Source organism: Macaca mulatta, chromosome 12 (genome assembly GCF_049350105.2).
Source record: "Macaca mulatta isolate MMU2019108-1 chromosome 12, T2T-MMU8v2.0, whole genome shotgun sequence".
In the NCBI taxonomy this organism is placed as follows: Eukaryota; Metazoa; Chordata; class Mammalia; order Primates; family Cercopithecidae; genus Macaca; species Macaca mulatta.
In genome coordinates, this window is record NC_133417.1 from 24,835,805 (window position 1) to 24,851,419 (window position 15,615).

The 15,615-nt window shown below is 36.0% G+C and overlaps 1 protein-coding gene across 4 annotated transcripts in view; it reads right to left on the bottom strand.

The window, feature by feature from the left end:
• The window catches only part of NCKAP5 (NCK associated protein 5), a 983,044-nt gene that overhangs the window by 537,556 nt on the left and 429,873 nt on the right, over positions 1-15,615 (bottom strand). For all 4 annotated transcript variants that reach the window (XM_077956875.1, XM_028830652.2, XM_077956874.1 and 1 more), the window contains one exon: positions 9,675-9,738. In XM_077956875.1, the coding sequence (XP_077813001.1) occupies positions 9,675-9,738 (64 nt within the window). The remainder of the gene's footprint in view (positions 1-9,674; positions 9,739-15,615) is intronic.

Below are 15,615 nucleotides of genomic sequence, written 5' to 3' on the forward strand. Positions count from 1 at the left end.
ATGATTTACTTCCGGGATGTTCTACTCAATATTTTCAGACCACAGCTAGCCACAAATAACAGAAATGGCAGCTACTGAAGCCTTAGATAAAAGAGGACTGACTACTGTACCAAGACACACAAAATATAGATGAACCTCAAAAACATTAGGTTGAAGCAAAGAAGCCAGACACAAAAGAGTACACACTGTAAACATTTACATAAAGTTTGAAAACAGGCAAGACCGATACATACATTACATAAAGTATATCAATGATTGTTTCTGCAGGGGTGGGTGTGTGGCTGACAAGAGTTAAAAGTGAATTTATTGTGGTGATAAAAATATTCTATACCTGGATCAGGGTGTTGTTTCACAAGTCGATCTAAACTCATCAAATTAGACAATGAAGACACGCATTTCACCACATGTAAGTTTTACGACAATTTCCTAAAGTACAATGGAAAGAAAGTATCATGCTTCATGGTGTCCTACACTTCTCTGCCTCATTTCCAAAACAACACAGACACATAGAAGGCCATCCCAGCCACCAGAGGAACTAGGAGATTCTGTGCTTAAGAAAGTTGTCTTCTAAAAGTCTTCCCTTGTTTGAAAACGGAACAAACCAGGATAAAATCTCCATGTTTCCTGGCAGAATGCTATCTCTGCCTCCAGTATCTGACTTGGAATAAAAGAAGGGAGGAATTTACCTAAATCTGAGTGTGGGCAGTCCTGGAGTCAGCAGGGTTTATCTAGAGGGGAGAGCGCTATACAGAAAGAATACGATCTTTGGGAATAGTATTTTTTCTTGAAAGAATCCTAGGAAAATCTAAAGGTTTCAAACTGTTCCAACTTTTGAAAGATAGCTTAAAGTTGGACTAAATCCGCTATAAAATCCACAGCATTATTCTGAAGATTTTTCTGCAAATTCCTAAAATTTTATCTCTTTACAAGTGTTTTATCTGTTGGAATAAAAAAGAGGGTGTTTAATTTATTAACTTAGTTTCATGTAACCTTTTGCTCAACAGAAGTTATTGCTTTTTACAATGTCTATTCTCTATCTTTTACCTTCACAGTTTATAACCCTAGTGTCATGCTTAGACATGCCTTCACTATACCCAGATCATAAAAATGAAAAAACATATTCTCTAAAATTTCCCCTGGGAAAGCTAATATTTTTTTCTACTTTCTCATGTCTTCTTTTCTGATGGTATTATGGTTTTATTTTTAATTTCAGCATTTTTATTTAAATTCGCTATCAGATTGATACTGATAAAATATTTTAAATACTCACAAAATGAGACATCAGTTAACACCATTCAGATTTCACAGTTTTCAAACATTTTTAGGATATCTACTTCATCAAAACATTAAATAAATGGATATAATTGAAGACTCCTCCCTCATCAGAGGTATCCAAATTTGGTACGTGTTATTTCCATACATGTTAGATTTTTCTCTTATGTTATTTTTGACATCTGCCATGTTCACACACACAGATCATTTTAACTGCTGGATATTATTCACTGTTTGAAGAAATCAGTTTATTCATTTTTCCTCGTGAGGGGCCTTGAAATTGTTTTGACTCTTTCATTTTTAGAAACAGTGCTAAAGAGTAAATATTTATATAAGCCACTTTGTGCATATATACAGTTAGTGATTTTCTAGGACAGAAACATATAAGTGGAATTGCTGGGTCACAGGTTGTGTTTTGGCTTCAACTTTACTGGGTAACAGAAATTAAAACTCCCACTAGAATTTCCATTTCTACATATACTTGCCTACTGATGTTTTCAGACTTCTAAAGGTTTCCCAAATAAATGGGCATGGGGTGCTAACCCAGTGATGTTTTGATTTACAATGTGCATTTTTCTGAAAGAGAGATTTCAAAATTTATTGGTCATGATACTTTCCTACCAGCTAGCTTTGCACATTTTACTTTTATAAGTCTTTTATTTATCCAAAATGTACTTTTGCCCATGGTATTTGGTAGCAATGAAATGGTATCATTTACTATATAAATTGTCACAGCAAGCCAGGCCTGGTGGCTCACACCTGTAGTTCTACCACTTTGAGAGGCTGAGGCAGGTGGATCCCTTGAGTCAAGGCAGGTGGAACCCTTGAGCCAAGTAGTTCTAGACCAGCCTGGGCAACATGGTAAAACCTTATCTCTACAAAAAAAAAAAAAAAAATAGCCAGGCATGGTGGTGTGTGCCTTTAGTACCAGCTACTTGGGAGGGTGAGGTAGATGAGTCACTTGAGCCCAGCAGGCAGAAGTTGCAATGAGCCAGGTTGTGCCACTGCACTCCAGTCTGGGTGACATAGCCAGACTCTGAAATTAGATAGATAGATAGATAGATAGATAGATAGATAGATAGATAGATAGATGGATAGATAGATAGATAAAAATTGTCACAGCAGCCTTTTAAAATTGTCCATTTTATTCTCACTAAATTGTAATTCTACTTCCATTATATATTCCTATATATGTGTGGGTCTACTTCAAGGCTTTTCATTCTGTTCTCTAGCTTATTTGAATATCTTTGTCCTGACATCACACTAATTTGCTTTATCTTCAAAAAAAATATTCAAGTGTAGGGGACACCAAATCCTCCCACTATCTTTCTTTAAAAACATGTCGTATGTATTTAAACTTGTATATTTTCATAGTAATATTTGTATTAGCTTGCCAAATGCTGTGAAAACCTTCTTGGGATTCTCATTAAGATTATACTGAAAGCATAAATCATTTGGGGGTAAGGTGATATCTTTATGGTATTCCATCTTCCTTTCCATGAATATGCCATACATATATCTCTTTTTATATCCATTAATAATTTTCTCCATCAATATCTCATACATTTCTTTTTAGATTTATTCCTATATGCCTTTTTTACTATTTTAAATATTATAGCTTAAAACTATATTTTCTAAGGGCCGATGACTGATATGTAGGAATTCTATTAATTCATTTTATACACAGCAATCTTCTAAATTTTGACTAAAGATTCCTTTAGATTTTCTACTTAGAAATCATTACTTGCAAATAATTTAAACTATGCTTTTTGCCCAGCTCTTCTACTAATTTTCTTACTTCAGTAGCTAGGACCAGAAGTACAACAATAAAATGAGGCAGTGACAGAAATCATTCTAGTCTGGTTATGGTTTTTAAAAGGAACTTTCTAACGTTTCATCATTAAGTACAATGTTTACTAAAGATTCTTAGTGGAGACATCCTTTATCAATTTAAGGAAATTTCCTTTTTTAAAATTATAAACTGGTATTAGATTTTATCAAATATTTTATACTATGTGTATTGAGATTTGTTTTCTCCTTTAACCTTCTATTACTACTGTCAATTATATTAATGATTTTTCCAAAGTTAGGCAGCCATTCTTAGAAAGCCCCTGTGTGTCATTGCATTCCTGGAATAAATACCATTTTAAATAAGCCTTATGAATGTGGGCTGGTACACAGCACCCAGATCTTGGTTTCAAGTAACTCTGTCCGTTAACAGGAACCAGGTGACCTTGGAAAAATTGCTGATTCTAAGACAGGCATAAGAAATACCCAAAATAAGCCTGGAGCATCTTACAGTGCCAGAAAGAAAGAAAAAGTGCTAAGAAAAAAAATAAAAGTTAAAACAACAACGACAACAACAACAGAAAAAAACAAGTTGAGCATTTCAGAGAAACCAAAGCTAGGATAATTAGAGCCAAAAATAAAGTAGTACTGCTTTACAATGCAAAGTATAAAATAAATATCAATGCAGTCATATAAATAAATGATTGAGTAAACAATAAGAAAGAAGAGACAAATGTCCCATGCAGAAGAATTCAAAATAATTTCTGTAGATATTCCACCCTCAAGGAGGTGGAGCATATTTCCCAAGTCCAAAAGTATGTGCTACACCTAGTGACTTCCTCCCAAAGAGTATAGGAGAGAAAGGGTGGTGGGGAGGCAAAGAGTAACTTTACAGTGGAGAAATCTGACAAACAATACTTCAGCCAAATGATCAAGATTCATCTCAACAGTGACAAGCTGGGCCAGGCGCAGTGGCTCACGCCTGTAATCCCACTCTTTAAGAGGCCAAGGCAGGTGGATCACTTGAGCCCAGGCGTTCGAGACCAGCCTGGATAATGTGGCGAGATCCTGTCTGTACAAAAATTACAAAACTTATCCGGGCATGGTGGCATGCACCTGTAGTCCCAGTTACCCAGGAGGCTGAGGTAGTAGAAACTCTTGAGCCCAGGAGGAGAGGTTGCAGAGAGCTGACATTGCACCAACGCACTCCAGCCTGGGCAACAGAGCGAGACCCTATCTCAAAACAAAAAATCAGAGAAAAGTCATGTTGATAATACATACTTTTGATATGGTGTGATAAAAAATGGCTATTTAACTCACAGTTTACTTCCCAAAAATACACCGAAATCTAATTGTTAGAAAAACATCAGACAAATCCCAATGAGACAAATGCCACAAAAACCTAACCAGTACTTCTTAAATCTACCAAGTTATCAAAAACAAGGAAAGCTTGAGAAACTGTCAAAACCAAGAGAAGCTTTAGGAGTATGATAAGTAAATGTAATGTGTTTCTTGGATTGGATCCTGGAGCAGAAAAAGGACATTAGTTAAAACCACAGAAATCTGGATAAAGCATACATTTCATTAATAGTGTCTCAATATTAGTTCATCAGCTGTGACAAGTGTACCATGCTAATGTAAAGTATTCATAATAGAAAAAATTGGGTACAAGATACACGTAAACACTCTAGACTATATTTGCAATTTTTCTGTAATAAAAAGTGTTTATTTTTTAAAAGTGAGTTGAGGATCTCATTTTCTATTTTCAGGACTAGTTTGTGTAACAGAACTTTCAAAGGAAACGTATAAGCAGTCAAGTAATTGACACAGGTTGATATGAGCATTTGTAATATGGTAAGGGTAGTAAAAAAAAGCTGTACTGTTCATTAAATGATGTTGAAAAATCAGCTATTAATTTGGGGAAACATTTCTCTCTGATCTCTACTTCATGCCAAATTAATTCCAACTGAAATTTGCAAAAATTTACATTTTAAAAAAACTATAAAAGTTCTAGGAGATAATGAGAATGAACACCTTCATACTCTTGGGGTAGGATGGACCATTTTTATACATACCAATATTTAAGACAACACTGAAGTGTTAAGGACGGAAGAGGCCTCTCAGTAAACTGAGCCAGTGATATTTCAGCACAAGCTGAAACAACCTCCCAGAATGAACAGAAACATAATCTCAGAGAGTTTGTAAAAAATACTGAACAGTAAGTATGAAAAACAGTGGTGTATTTATTTCCTGGAAGAGGAAACTAAGAACAAAGACAACAAATATAAAACATCTAGTATGCTGAAGAAAGTTTCCAAAAATAAAGATCTGAGTTAACAGAATAAAAAAGCAAAATTGATTAAACAAACAAACAAACAAACAAACACAGTGAAGTAACATGTCCAAATTAACAGTACTTAGGTAACTACTAGTGGGGATGGAATTTGGATCCAGGCCGGTCTCACTTTCAAGCTCGCATTACTTTTCCATATGTACTCAATTAGATGACTAAAAAGTCATCTTCTTTTTAGAAGAAAATGCAGTGTGGTACCCTGTACTGGATCCTAGATCAGAAAAGGAGCATTGCTAGAAAAACTGCTCTAATAAAATCTCAAGTTTAATTAATAGTAGTATACCAATGCTAATCTCTTAGTTTTGACAATTACACCATAATTATGTAAGATGTTTAACATTAGGGGAAACTGGGTAAAGGGTAGGCAGGTGTGTAACTTTTCTGTAAATCTAAGATTATTTCAAAATTAAAAGCTTATTAAAAAAATAAAAGAAATCTCAGCCAGGCGTGGTGGCTTACACCTGTAATCCCAGCATTTTGGGAGGTCAAGGCGGGATTACCTGAGGTCAGGAGTTCGAGATCAGCCTGGCCAACATGGTGAAACCCCATCTCTACTAAAAATACAAAAATTAGCTGGGCGTGGTGGTGAGTGCTTATAATCTCAGCTCCTTTGGAGGCTGAGGCAAGAGCATCGCTTCAACCAAGGAGGCAGAGGTTGCAGTCAGCCAAGACCATGCCACTGCACTATATAGCCTCGGCGACAAGAGCAAAACTCCATCTCAAAAATAAATAATATAATATAATGTAAAATAAATCTCTCAAAATGCTGCCTTGGGACTATCTTAAAACTTGTAAGTGTAGAGATTTATTGCATAAAACCAAATTTTAAAGAGGGCATGGTTTGTATTGAAGATTTTGATTATAACAGGTTTGTTGATGACTTTAAAAATAAATATCAGCCTCAATTTAATTACATAGCTTTTCTGTAAAGATTGCTTATATAATTTCTTCTATACCATTTTTCCTTTCATGTAAATAAAAATATTAAAAAACTATAAACAGTAGTCTCTAAATACATTTGGTGATCTACTGTGATGAACTGTTTTCCATTTCTGCTATAGACGTAACAAAAGTTCTGTGAAACAAACCTTGTAACAGCAATAATTAAATTTAAAGGATTAATAGAATAGCCTGATTTTTTAGGAGCTGTCAGATACTGAAAGAATCAGGACTTCAGAAATAAATGAATTCTAGGAGCGGAAAAGCTGAAGCATATAATTAAATAGAAAACTCAGAGGAGTTTGACTATGTAAAAGGAACAGGGAGAAAAAGTCACCGAGAAAGAGGGAGAAAAACTAAAATAAAGAAATTAATGAAAGTCAGGGCTTATGGTGTCTCCAAGGAATTGAAATGTGACAAATCATGGAATGGGAAGGGAGATGGTAAGAATATGAATAGTATTAAGTTCAATCACTTAATACTTAGGCCTTGTTAGAAGCCTTCCAATGGTTCCCATCTCTCAAAGCATCAGTCAGGGATCCACTGAGACCTTGAGGGTGCACCCATTCCCTCTACTCTCCCTACCCCCCACCCCCATCACTTTTTGCTTTCTCTTTTACTCCTCACCTTCTCCTCTCACTGCTTTCCAGCCAGCCCTGCCAGCATGCAGTTCCCCTGGCACTCCAGGCCTTTGCATTTGCTGATATCCCTGCTAGAATGCCCCTCCCCCAGACATTCTCATGGTAGAAACTCCTTCACCTCCTTCAGGTTTTGCTCAGATATTAACTTTTCAGTGATTTTCTACTATGCATGTTCTAATTTATTTATTTATTTATTTAGAGACAGGGTTTTGCTCTGTCGCCCAGGCTAGAATACAGTAGTATGATCATGGCTCACTGCAACCTCTGTCTCCTGGGTTCAAATGATCCTCTTGCATCAGCCTCCCAAGCAGATGGGATCACAGGCATGCACCACCACACATGGCTACTTTTTTATATTTCTGTAGAGCAGGGTTTTACTATGTTGCCCAGGCTGGGCTTGAACTCCTGAGCTCAAATGATCCTCCCCCAATGGCCTCCCAATACTGTGCATGTTCTATTTTAAATGGTGAACCCCTACAAATACCAATCTCCCCTACCCCTACCAATCTCCCCTACCCTGCTCTTTTATTTTCTCATAGCTACTTCTATGTCCTAACATTATCTCTCTCACCAACCACTAGATTGTAAGCTATCAGATTTTGCCTGTGTTCACTGTTTCTCCAGTGCCTAGAATAGTGCTGGGCACATAATAAATGGTTTTTTATAAACATTGCCAAAGCAATCAAAACAAATATGTGATTTTTCATTACCATAATTAAAATTAGAATAATGAAACATTCATAACTTTTCCAAAGTCATTTTTTGAGCAACTGGGGTCGTCCTTGTGCCCATGTTTTCTGTGTTTTTTCTGTACTGAACTTCTATAATGTTTTAAAAAGGGGGTTTTGTCTTTGTAAAAGACTAGACAGGTGTCTGAGATCATTTTAACTCAAGTACATTCAATGTCAGAGTGAGAAAGAATGAAAAAGAATGAAAGTTCATTCTTTCAAGGCCTGTTCTTCCTATCAGCTTAAATAACATTTAGTTATTACCAGAAACAGATTCATATCATGAAAACTTCACACGGGCAAATGCTCAAAATCATGATCCACTAAGTTAAAGGAATCACAAAATTCCCACCTCCCCATTTTAAAGATGAGGAAACTGACCTACGAAAGTTAAATTACTTCCTCATATTCAACTAGAACATCACTGACAAAGTGGTGAGCAGGAGCTAGTCCTAAACAAAAGACTGAAACATTACAGAATGACCTAGCACATCAACATTTTGAAATGCAGTGAGAAGTTCAGATTGGAAACGCTCAGGCCACCATCCAACTAGGCCTTTATTTTCTCCATCTTGTTTCCATTTCATTACTCAAAGATGCAGGTGAATGTTTTCTTATTTATTTATTTATTTATTTTTGGAGACAGGGTCTTTGGAGTGCAATGGCACAATCTCACTTGTTGCAACCTCCACCTCCCAGGTTCAAACAATTCTCATGACTCAGCTTCCTGAGTAGCTGGGATTATAGGTGCCCACCACCACGCCCAGTTAATTTTTGTATTTTTAGTAGAGACAGTGTATCACGATGTTGGCCAGGCTGGTCTCGAACTCCTGACCTCAGGTGATCTGCCCACCTCGGCCTCCCAAAGTGCTGAGATTACAGGCATGAGCCACCACACCCAGCGTGAATGTTTCTTCATATCATTTGAACATTCAAAATTCTTTCTGCATTAAGATCCCTAGCAAAATAAACACTGTGATCACCTTGCTAAGTATTTTAGCATGTTCATGGGCCACTGTGCCTTCCAGAGCCCACTCAACGTTTGACCTCTTACTCTAGCCCTTTGATTTCCCTGTTGACAGAAGTATAAGGCCAGCACATTTTACAAATGTCTTACCCTTTTCAGTGGATGCCCTGTCAATTAACTCTCATGAAATCAAATGGAAGCAGCCTTCAGGGTATAAAAATGTGCTACTTATCCAATTCTTTTATTAAAAACTTGCATGCATTCCATTGTTTTGCCATAAGTGGGGGAAGAAATAAATCTGGTGTTGTATTTTCGTTTCAGAAGTAGCAACAGCAGTTACTCCACACATGCATTCCCTAGGTCCCCAGACAGTCATCTCTGATGTTATAAGTAGCACAGAGGAAGATACTTCGGCAAACACAGTCTGTAAAATGAAGTTGCTATGGACCAAAATAACCGTATTGATTTTTAGTACAATTCAAAACACAAGGAAACATCAGTTTTCCAAATGGCACAAGCTGAAAAGGACAAGGAAAAATATATTGCAAATAGTGAAGAGAAGGAAAATAATAAAGACAATTATATTAGCAAACATCTTGGTGTTCTTTTTTCAGAACACCAAGATGGCTGTTGTTTGTTTTGTAAATCCAAAGAACTGAGAGGTCTGAATTATGTGGAACTGCTACTCATTTGTGGACATTGTGCTCACTGCTGGAAGTCTGACCTTCAGAAAACAAAGCCTTATAATCCTTGGACATGTGAACATCTTATTTGAAGCCTCATTTTTTTTTTCAATTAATATCTCTCACTCTGATGGCAAATGGCAGAGCTGTACAAATTGTATTATAAATACATCATTTGGCCAAAATATCATTAAGTTTGCTGCAAGCAAATATTTTCCTTAGATATCCTTAATGAGGCAAAGTAGCTTTCAAGCCAGAGACCTCTGGATGTTGTGGAATGAGGAGACGGCAGTCAGGACTTACCATGGCCCCCTCACTTGTTCTCTGGGCAACTTCTCGCTGTAGTCGGGCCACTGCCAACTTCTCCCTGGAGAAACAAAAGCACATGATTAGTTTGACCGTTCTCAAGGTAGAGGCGACACTGGCATGGCCGTGAAACATTCTTTGAAGGTCTCTAGAGGAACTCCTTCCTTGGTTTAGCTCACTTCCTCCACAATACTTTCTATAAATATTTAAACTGGTCATGAATGCATTGTTTTCATTGAGTGTCATGGAAGACTTTTTTGTCATAGATTTTACAATAGCCAAATAAATGTTAAATGCTGAGTAGATGCCTTGTTTTAGTTCATCAACATACATCACTCATAAATATATTTTTCGTGGCTATAATATTTTAGTTGTCTTTTCTCCATCAACTTTGCTTATATAATTTTAATTATTTTTATTTCTTTTGTTGCTTTCCACACCAATAATATTAAGAAGCAAACAAAACATAATTCCTTACTATTTTAAAAATAACAATAGAAAATCATTTGCATGCTTGCTACATAACAGGCACCATGCTGGGCATTGCATCTGTTCTCATTTGAGCCTGACAACAATCCCATGGGTGATTTCACTATGCCCATTTTATAGATGAAGAAACTGAGGTCCAAAAAGGCTAATACACTGAGTCCTCAGCTGGTGTATAATAGTTTTTTGGAATCAAATTTTAGATTTCCTTACTTCAAAGTCTAAATAAACAGTCTGCTTATCACTTTTTCAGTGTGTAGGCAATATAAAAATGTAGATTTAAAAATCAGATTATTTATTTTAGTACCCCTTATTTAACAATGGGATTCATTTTTAGATCCCTTATAATTCTGGTTTCACTTAAAATATATCCAATATTCACCAAAATTTTAAGAATACTTTTGTAAAGTGATAGATGCCTGCATTTTGGACGGCTTTTCAATTGTTCTTTAAAATAGTTGATAGATGTCATAGGGGTAAGTGAACTCTTCTGGTCCCTAAAATGTTAGCTTTAGTAAGGATTTCCCCTGATATTCTTCTACTACTATACTACTATCAAGATGAGTAACTATTTGAGTGATATTTCACCCCTTAGTCTTCCCTTTGCACAGGATCGACTATATGCAAACATAGAGGATGCAGTTCAATCCCCAGAAATTTTTCCACTGGGGAAAATAGAAGTGAAAACTTCTTCTCTCCTAAGGGCCTGGATCTTTGAAGTGCCTACAACTACCAAGAAGACATGTGCTTTTGTCTGGCTACAGCTGGGCAGTCTTTTAATAGAAAAAGTTCTCTCTGAATAAACACCTAAAGGCACAGACTAGAAGAAGGGAGACTAAACTAAGAGACATTCCAGGTATACAAGTTTTGGGAGCCTGTGGCAGGACCTGTGAGTACAGCTGTAAGAAGGGGCAACAGAGCAGATAGGAAGGAGCCACTAAGCGATGGAAGCCATGTGCCAAGTGATCAAGGCGGAAAGCCCACGTGTGTTCTCTGACTCAAGTCCTGATGAACAGATCAAAGAAGTTCAATGAAAAGAATGAATTCATGGAACAAATAATTGAAAAAGAAGGATATGAGTGACTTCTGTTTTAATATGAAAATTAAACACATGAATTTATCTCTTCTCTCCTCAGAAACTGTTAAAAATATAGTATAGAGGTAACACTGGCAAATACTTATAAAGTCAAAGAAAACAGGAGACTCACATATTCCATACTCTGTGAACCAGCAATTCCAGTCTGAGGTCTAAAGTGAACAGAAATATAAGTATATGTTCACCAAAAGACATGTACCAGAATGTTCATAGTAGCACTTTAGTAACCTTATAAGCTGAAAATGCACACACCCATTAACAATAGAACAGATATGTCAACTTTAGCATAGTTACATGCTGGAATACTATACAACACTGAAAAGGAATAATCTACACTTAATCATGACAATGTACAGAATATCGCAAATATGTGGTTGAGTAACAGAAGCAAATACAAAACGTATATGCTTTATTTCCTATTTATATAAAGTGCAAATAGAAGCAAATCTCATATACAGTTTGAGAAGAAAAAGAAATAAAATACATGGATATCAAAAAGGAAAAGGTAAAACTGTCTATTTACAGATGACATTATTTTCTAAGCAGAAAATCCAATGAAATTTACTACACAACTTATGAGTGAATTTAGCAAAGTCAGAGATAAAAGCTGATGAGCAAAAATTAATTATATTTCATATACTAGCAACAAACAATTGGAAAATAAAATTTTAAAGCATCTATTTATAATAATGTCAAAAAATAAAACATTTAGGAAAGACATTTAGCACAAGGTTTGCAAGACTGCCATACTAAAAACTACAAAACACTGCTAAGAAAGATTAAAGGAGATTAATAGAAATACCACATTTGGCCGGGCACGGTGGTTCACGCCTGTAATCCCAGCACTTTGGGAGGCCGAGGTGGGTAGATTATGAGGTCAGGAGATCAAGACCATTCTGCCTAACATAGGGAAACCCCGTCTCTATTAAAAATACAAAAACATTATCTGGGTGTGGTGGTGGGCGCCTGCAGTCCCAGCTACTAGGGAGGCTGAGGAGAATGGTGTGAACCCGGGAGGCGGAGCTTGCACTGAGTGGAGATCGCACCACTGCACTCCAGCGTGGGCGACAGAGTGAGACTCTGTCTCAAAAAAATAAAGAAAAAGAAAGAAAGAAAGAAAGAAATATATACTACATTCATGGATTGAAAGACTTAATATTATTACACTGTCCAAATCTGTATCAAATAATAAATTCTTTTTCACTGAGATATATAACTCTACCAAATAAAAGGCAAGACTCGGTAATGAGAAACAAGAAATCCAATAAAGAATTGGAATTTTTTTCTTTTCTTTTTTTTTTCTTTTCTTGGTAAACTCCTGGACAACAGCTACGTAGGAATCCAGAGAATAACCAGTCTGGATTGCAGCAAGAGGATGGAGAGCCTCAGGAGGATGACTCCAAGAATAAAACAAAGTTGAATCAAAGTAAATTACCTATGTGTTTGTAAGTATTAAGAAGAGTTGTAGAGTTTTATTTTAAAGCTTAAGAATAAGAAATTGGAACATGAAAATCTAGGGCAATGGTAGGAAGTGGCAATTATTCATGCTAGAAAAAACGAAGTTATTCTAGAAATGCAATTCTAAGCTTCCACTAGACTCAGCTGTGAATGACATTTACTTTATCATTGTAATTATTAACTAAATTAATTTACTATTTAATTAAAAAAATTAGAGAAAGGGAAGCATAGAGAAACAGGTGGTACAGAAACACTAAAATCTCATCTTCCATAATAGAAAGATAATACATAATGTTTAAAAGTGATCTAGAAACAGAAGTTCAAGCATATTATTTAGATACAAGGATGCAAAACTTAGAAGGCAGATCTAGAAGAAAGGGGAGTGACTGTGTCAGAGGAGTAAGATGTAGAGTAGGGAAGGCGATGTGCACATCTTATAGATGTTATCATTACATTTGATTTCCAAAGTATGTGCATGTATTACTTTGATTTAAAAACTTCTCAAAATGTGTATTTTTTAAAACCAAATGACTCATGTTTTTATTAAAACATTAAAATAATACATTACTAGAAAGATGAAGGATATATTATTTACCAACCGAAGATTCAGCATCAAATGACTCATTGCCTTGGATGTGAGAGGCACCTACTGAGAAGCTTTGGTAAATTAAGGCAAAACAAGAAGTCACTATAAGCAACGAGTCTTTGGACAAACGTGTTTAAGTACATGCTACAAACAGTTTAACAGGTTACAGAGATATTTTAAATTTAAAAGTTTCGGCCGGGCGCGGTGGCTCACGCCTGTAATACCAGCACTTTGGGAGGCCAAGGCGGGTGGATCACGAGGTCAGGAGATCGAGACCATCCTGGCCAACACGGTGAAACCCCGTCTCTACTAAAAATACAAAAAAAATTAGCCGGGCGTGGCGGTGGGCGCCTGTAGTCCCACCTACTCCGGAGGCTGAGGCAGGAGAATGGCGTGAACCCGGGAGGCGGAGCTTGCAGTGAGCCGAGATCGCGCCACTGCACTCCAGCCTGGGCGACAGAGCGAGACTCCGTCTAAAAAAAAAAAAAAAAAAAAAATTAAAAGTTTCTCTTTACTTTTTTAATGAAGTATAAAGAAATTAAGAAATCATAAGAGCACAGGTCGCTGAATAATCACAAAGTGAACAAGTCCCTATTAGTCCCACCTAAGCAAAAAAACAGGAACACTGCCAGAATACCAGAAGCTACTTTGATGTTAATGATAATTAACTTCCTACACCAATACCTGAATTCACTTGCCACACTCTTTTCTCTGTATACTGAAACATGGAGACATTTAACTTCTCATCTAAAGTATATTAAACACATTGTCTCATATTTTACTCGATTGTTTATTCAATATATTTTTCCGCTAAATAAGACCATAAATTCCTCCTTGACCACAAAAGTAGCAACCAAAAATGATGATCCATTCATTTTTGCAGGTGGTCAGTTGTGGTGTAGTTAATATCTTACTGTAACAGCTGTTTGCCTGAGTGGAGATTTAGTTCATTTCTTTAACAACTACTAAGGCCACTTAGTAGGAACAAAATAAATATTTGTGACTTGCTGAATGAGGAATCAGTTACAGAATCTAATACCAGCTTGCCTAGTATAACAGAATTTTAAATAATATTACCATTTTGCATTGACATAGTACATAATGCAGGTACACTGCACAGATACACCCTGATTCCCACAGGGTATCCTCTGGTTCTAGTTGACTGCAAAAGCTTTTTTACGTACATCCAAAAATTATGAAAAGTACAACTTCCATAGACCACCAGGTAAATATCTGAGTAAGCTTCACCAGAGTGAATTCTGAAGTAAGAGCACTGAGTGAGGGAACTATAGAACAGTAGTTCCCAAATATTTGAGTACTGAGTTCTCAAATATTTGACCCTTTTGTATGCAGAGAAATTGAGGATCCCAAAGAGATTCTATTGTTATGGGTTATTATCTATTAATATTTATGACATATAAATAAAAACGTAATTTATTAAAATATTTGTTAAATCACCAAAAAGCCAATAAACCCATGCCAACATAAGTAAAACATTTTTATTAAAAGTCATCCTAAACAGTAATTTCAAAACAAAAATACATTTTGCAAATAAAGGGAAAAAATAAATTTTGTGAGGAGAATGATACTGCTTTAGAATTTTGCAACTATCTTTAATGTCTGTCTTAATAGAAGACAGGTGTATTCTCACATCTGCGTCAGCATTTAATCTGTTATGACAGAACGTGTCATGTGACTTCTAGAACACTCCACTCATGAAAGCTGAGTGAAAAAGGCAAATATCATCTTAGCGTTACGGCAAAAATAGTTTTGACCTTGCAGATCCCTTGAAAGGGTCTTGGAGATATCCAGGGTCCCAGGACCAAACTTTGAGCACTTCAACTGAAAGACAGATACAGAACTAGGACAGTAAGAATGTTCTAGAAAATTGCCTTGAATCCTCATTCCTAATTATTGAAGCTTCAGAGAAAGATTTAATATATATGCTAATGGTATGTTAATTTCTCACAAGAGCAGTGTAACATAAAAGAGACATTTCCAGGAACAGATCAAAAGTCTATCTTATCCCCATCATCCTACTAAATGATAAAAGAATCCTAATACAGTGTAAATGTTAGGAACATCACTACTTTATGCTAAAAAGAGATGGCCTGTATAAACTATTAGGACTGTCACACTGTAATGTGCTTCTCAAATCTTATTAATTCAATTTGAAAGAAAACCTTAATGGTTTTAGTCATTACATAGTTTTTAAAAAGGAAAATACTATATTAATAAGTCATGAAATTTTGTAGACTGTCCACACATAATATTCTGTGGCATTCAATAAAGAAGGAAGAAAACGAATGAAT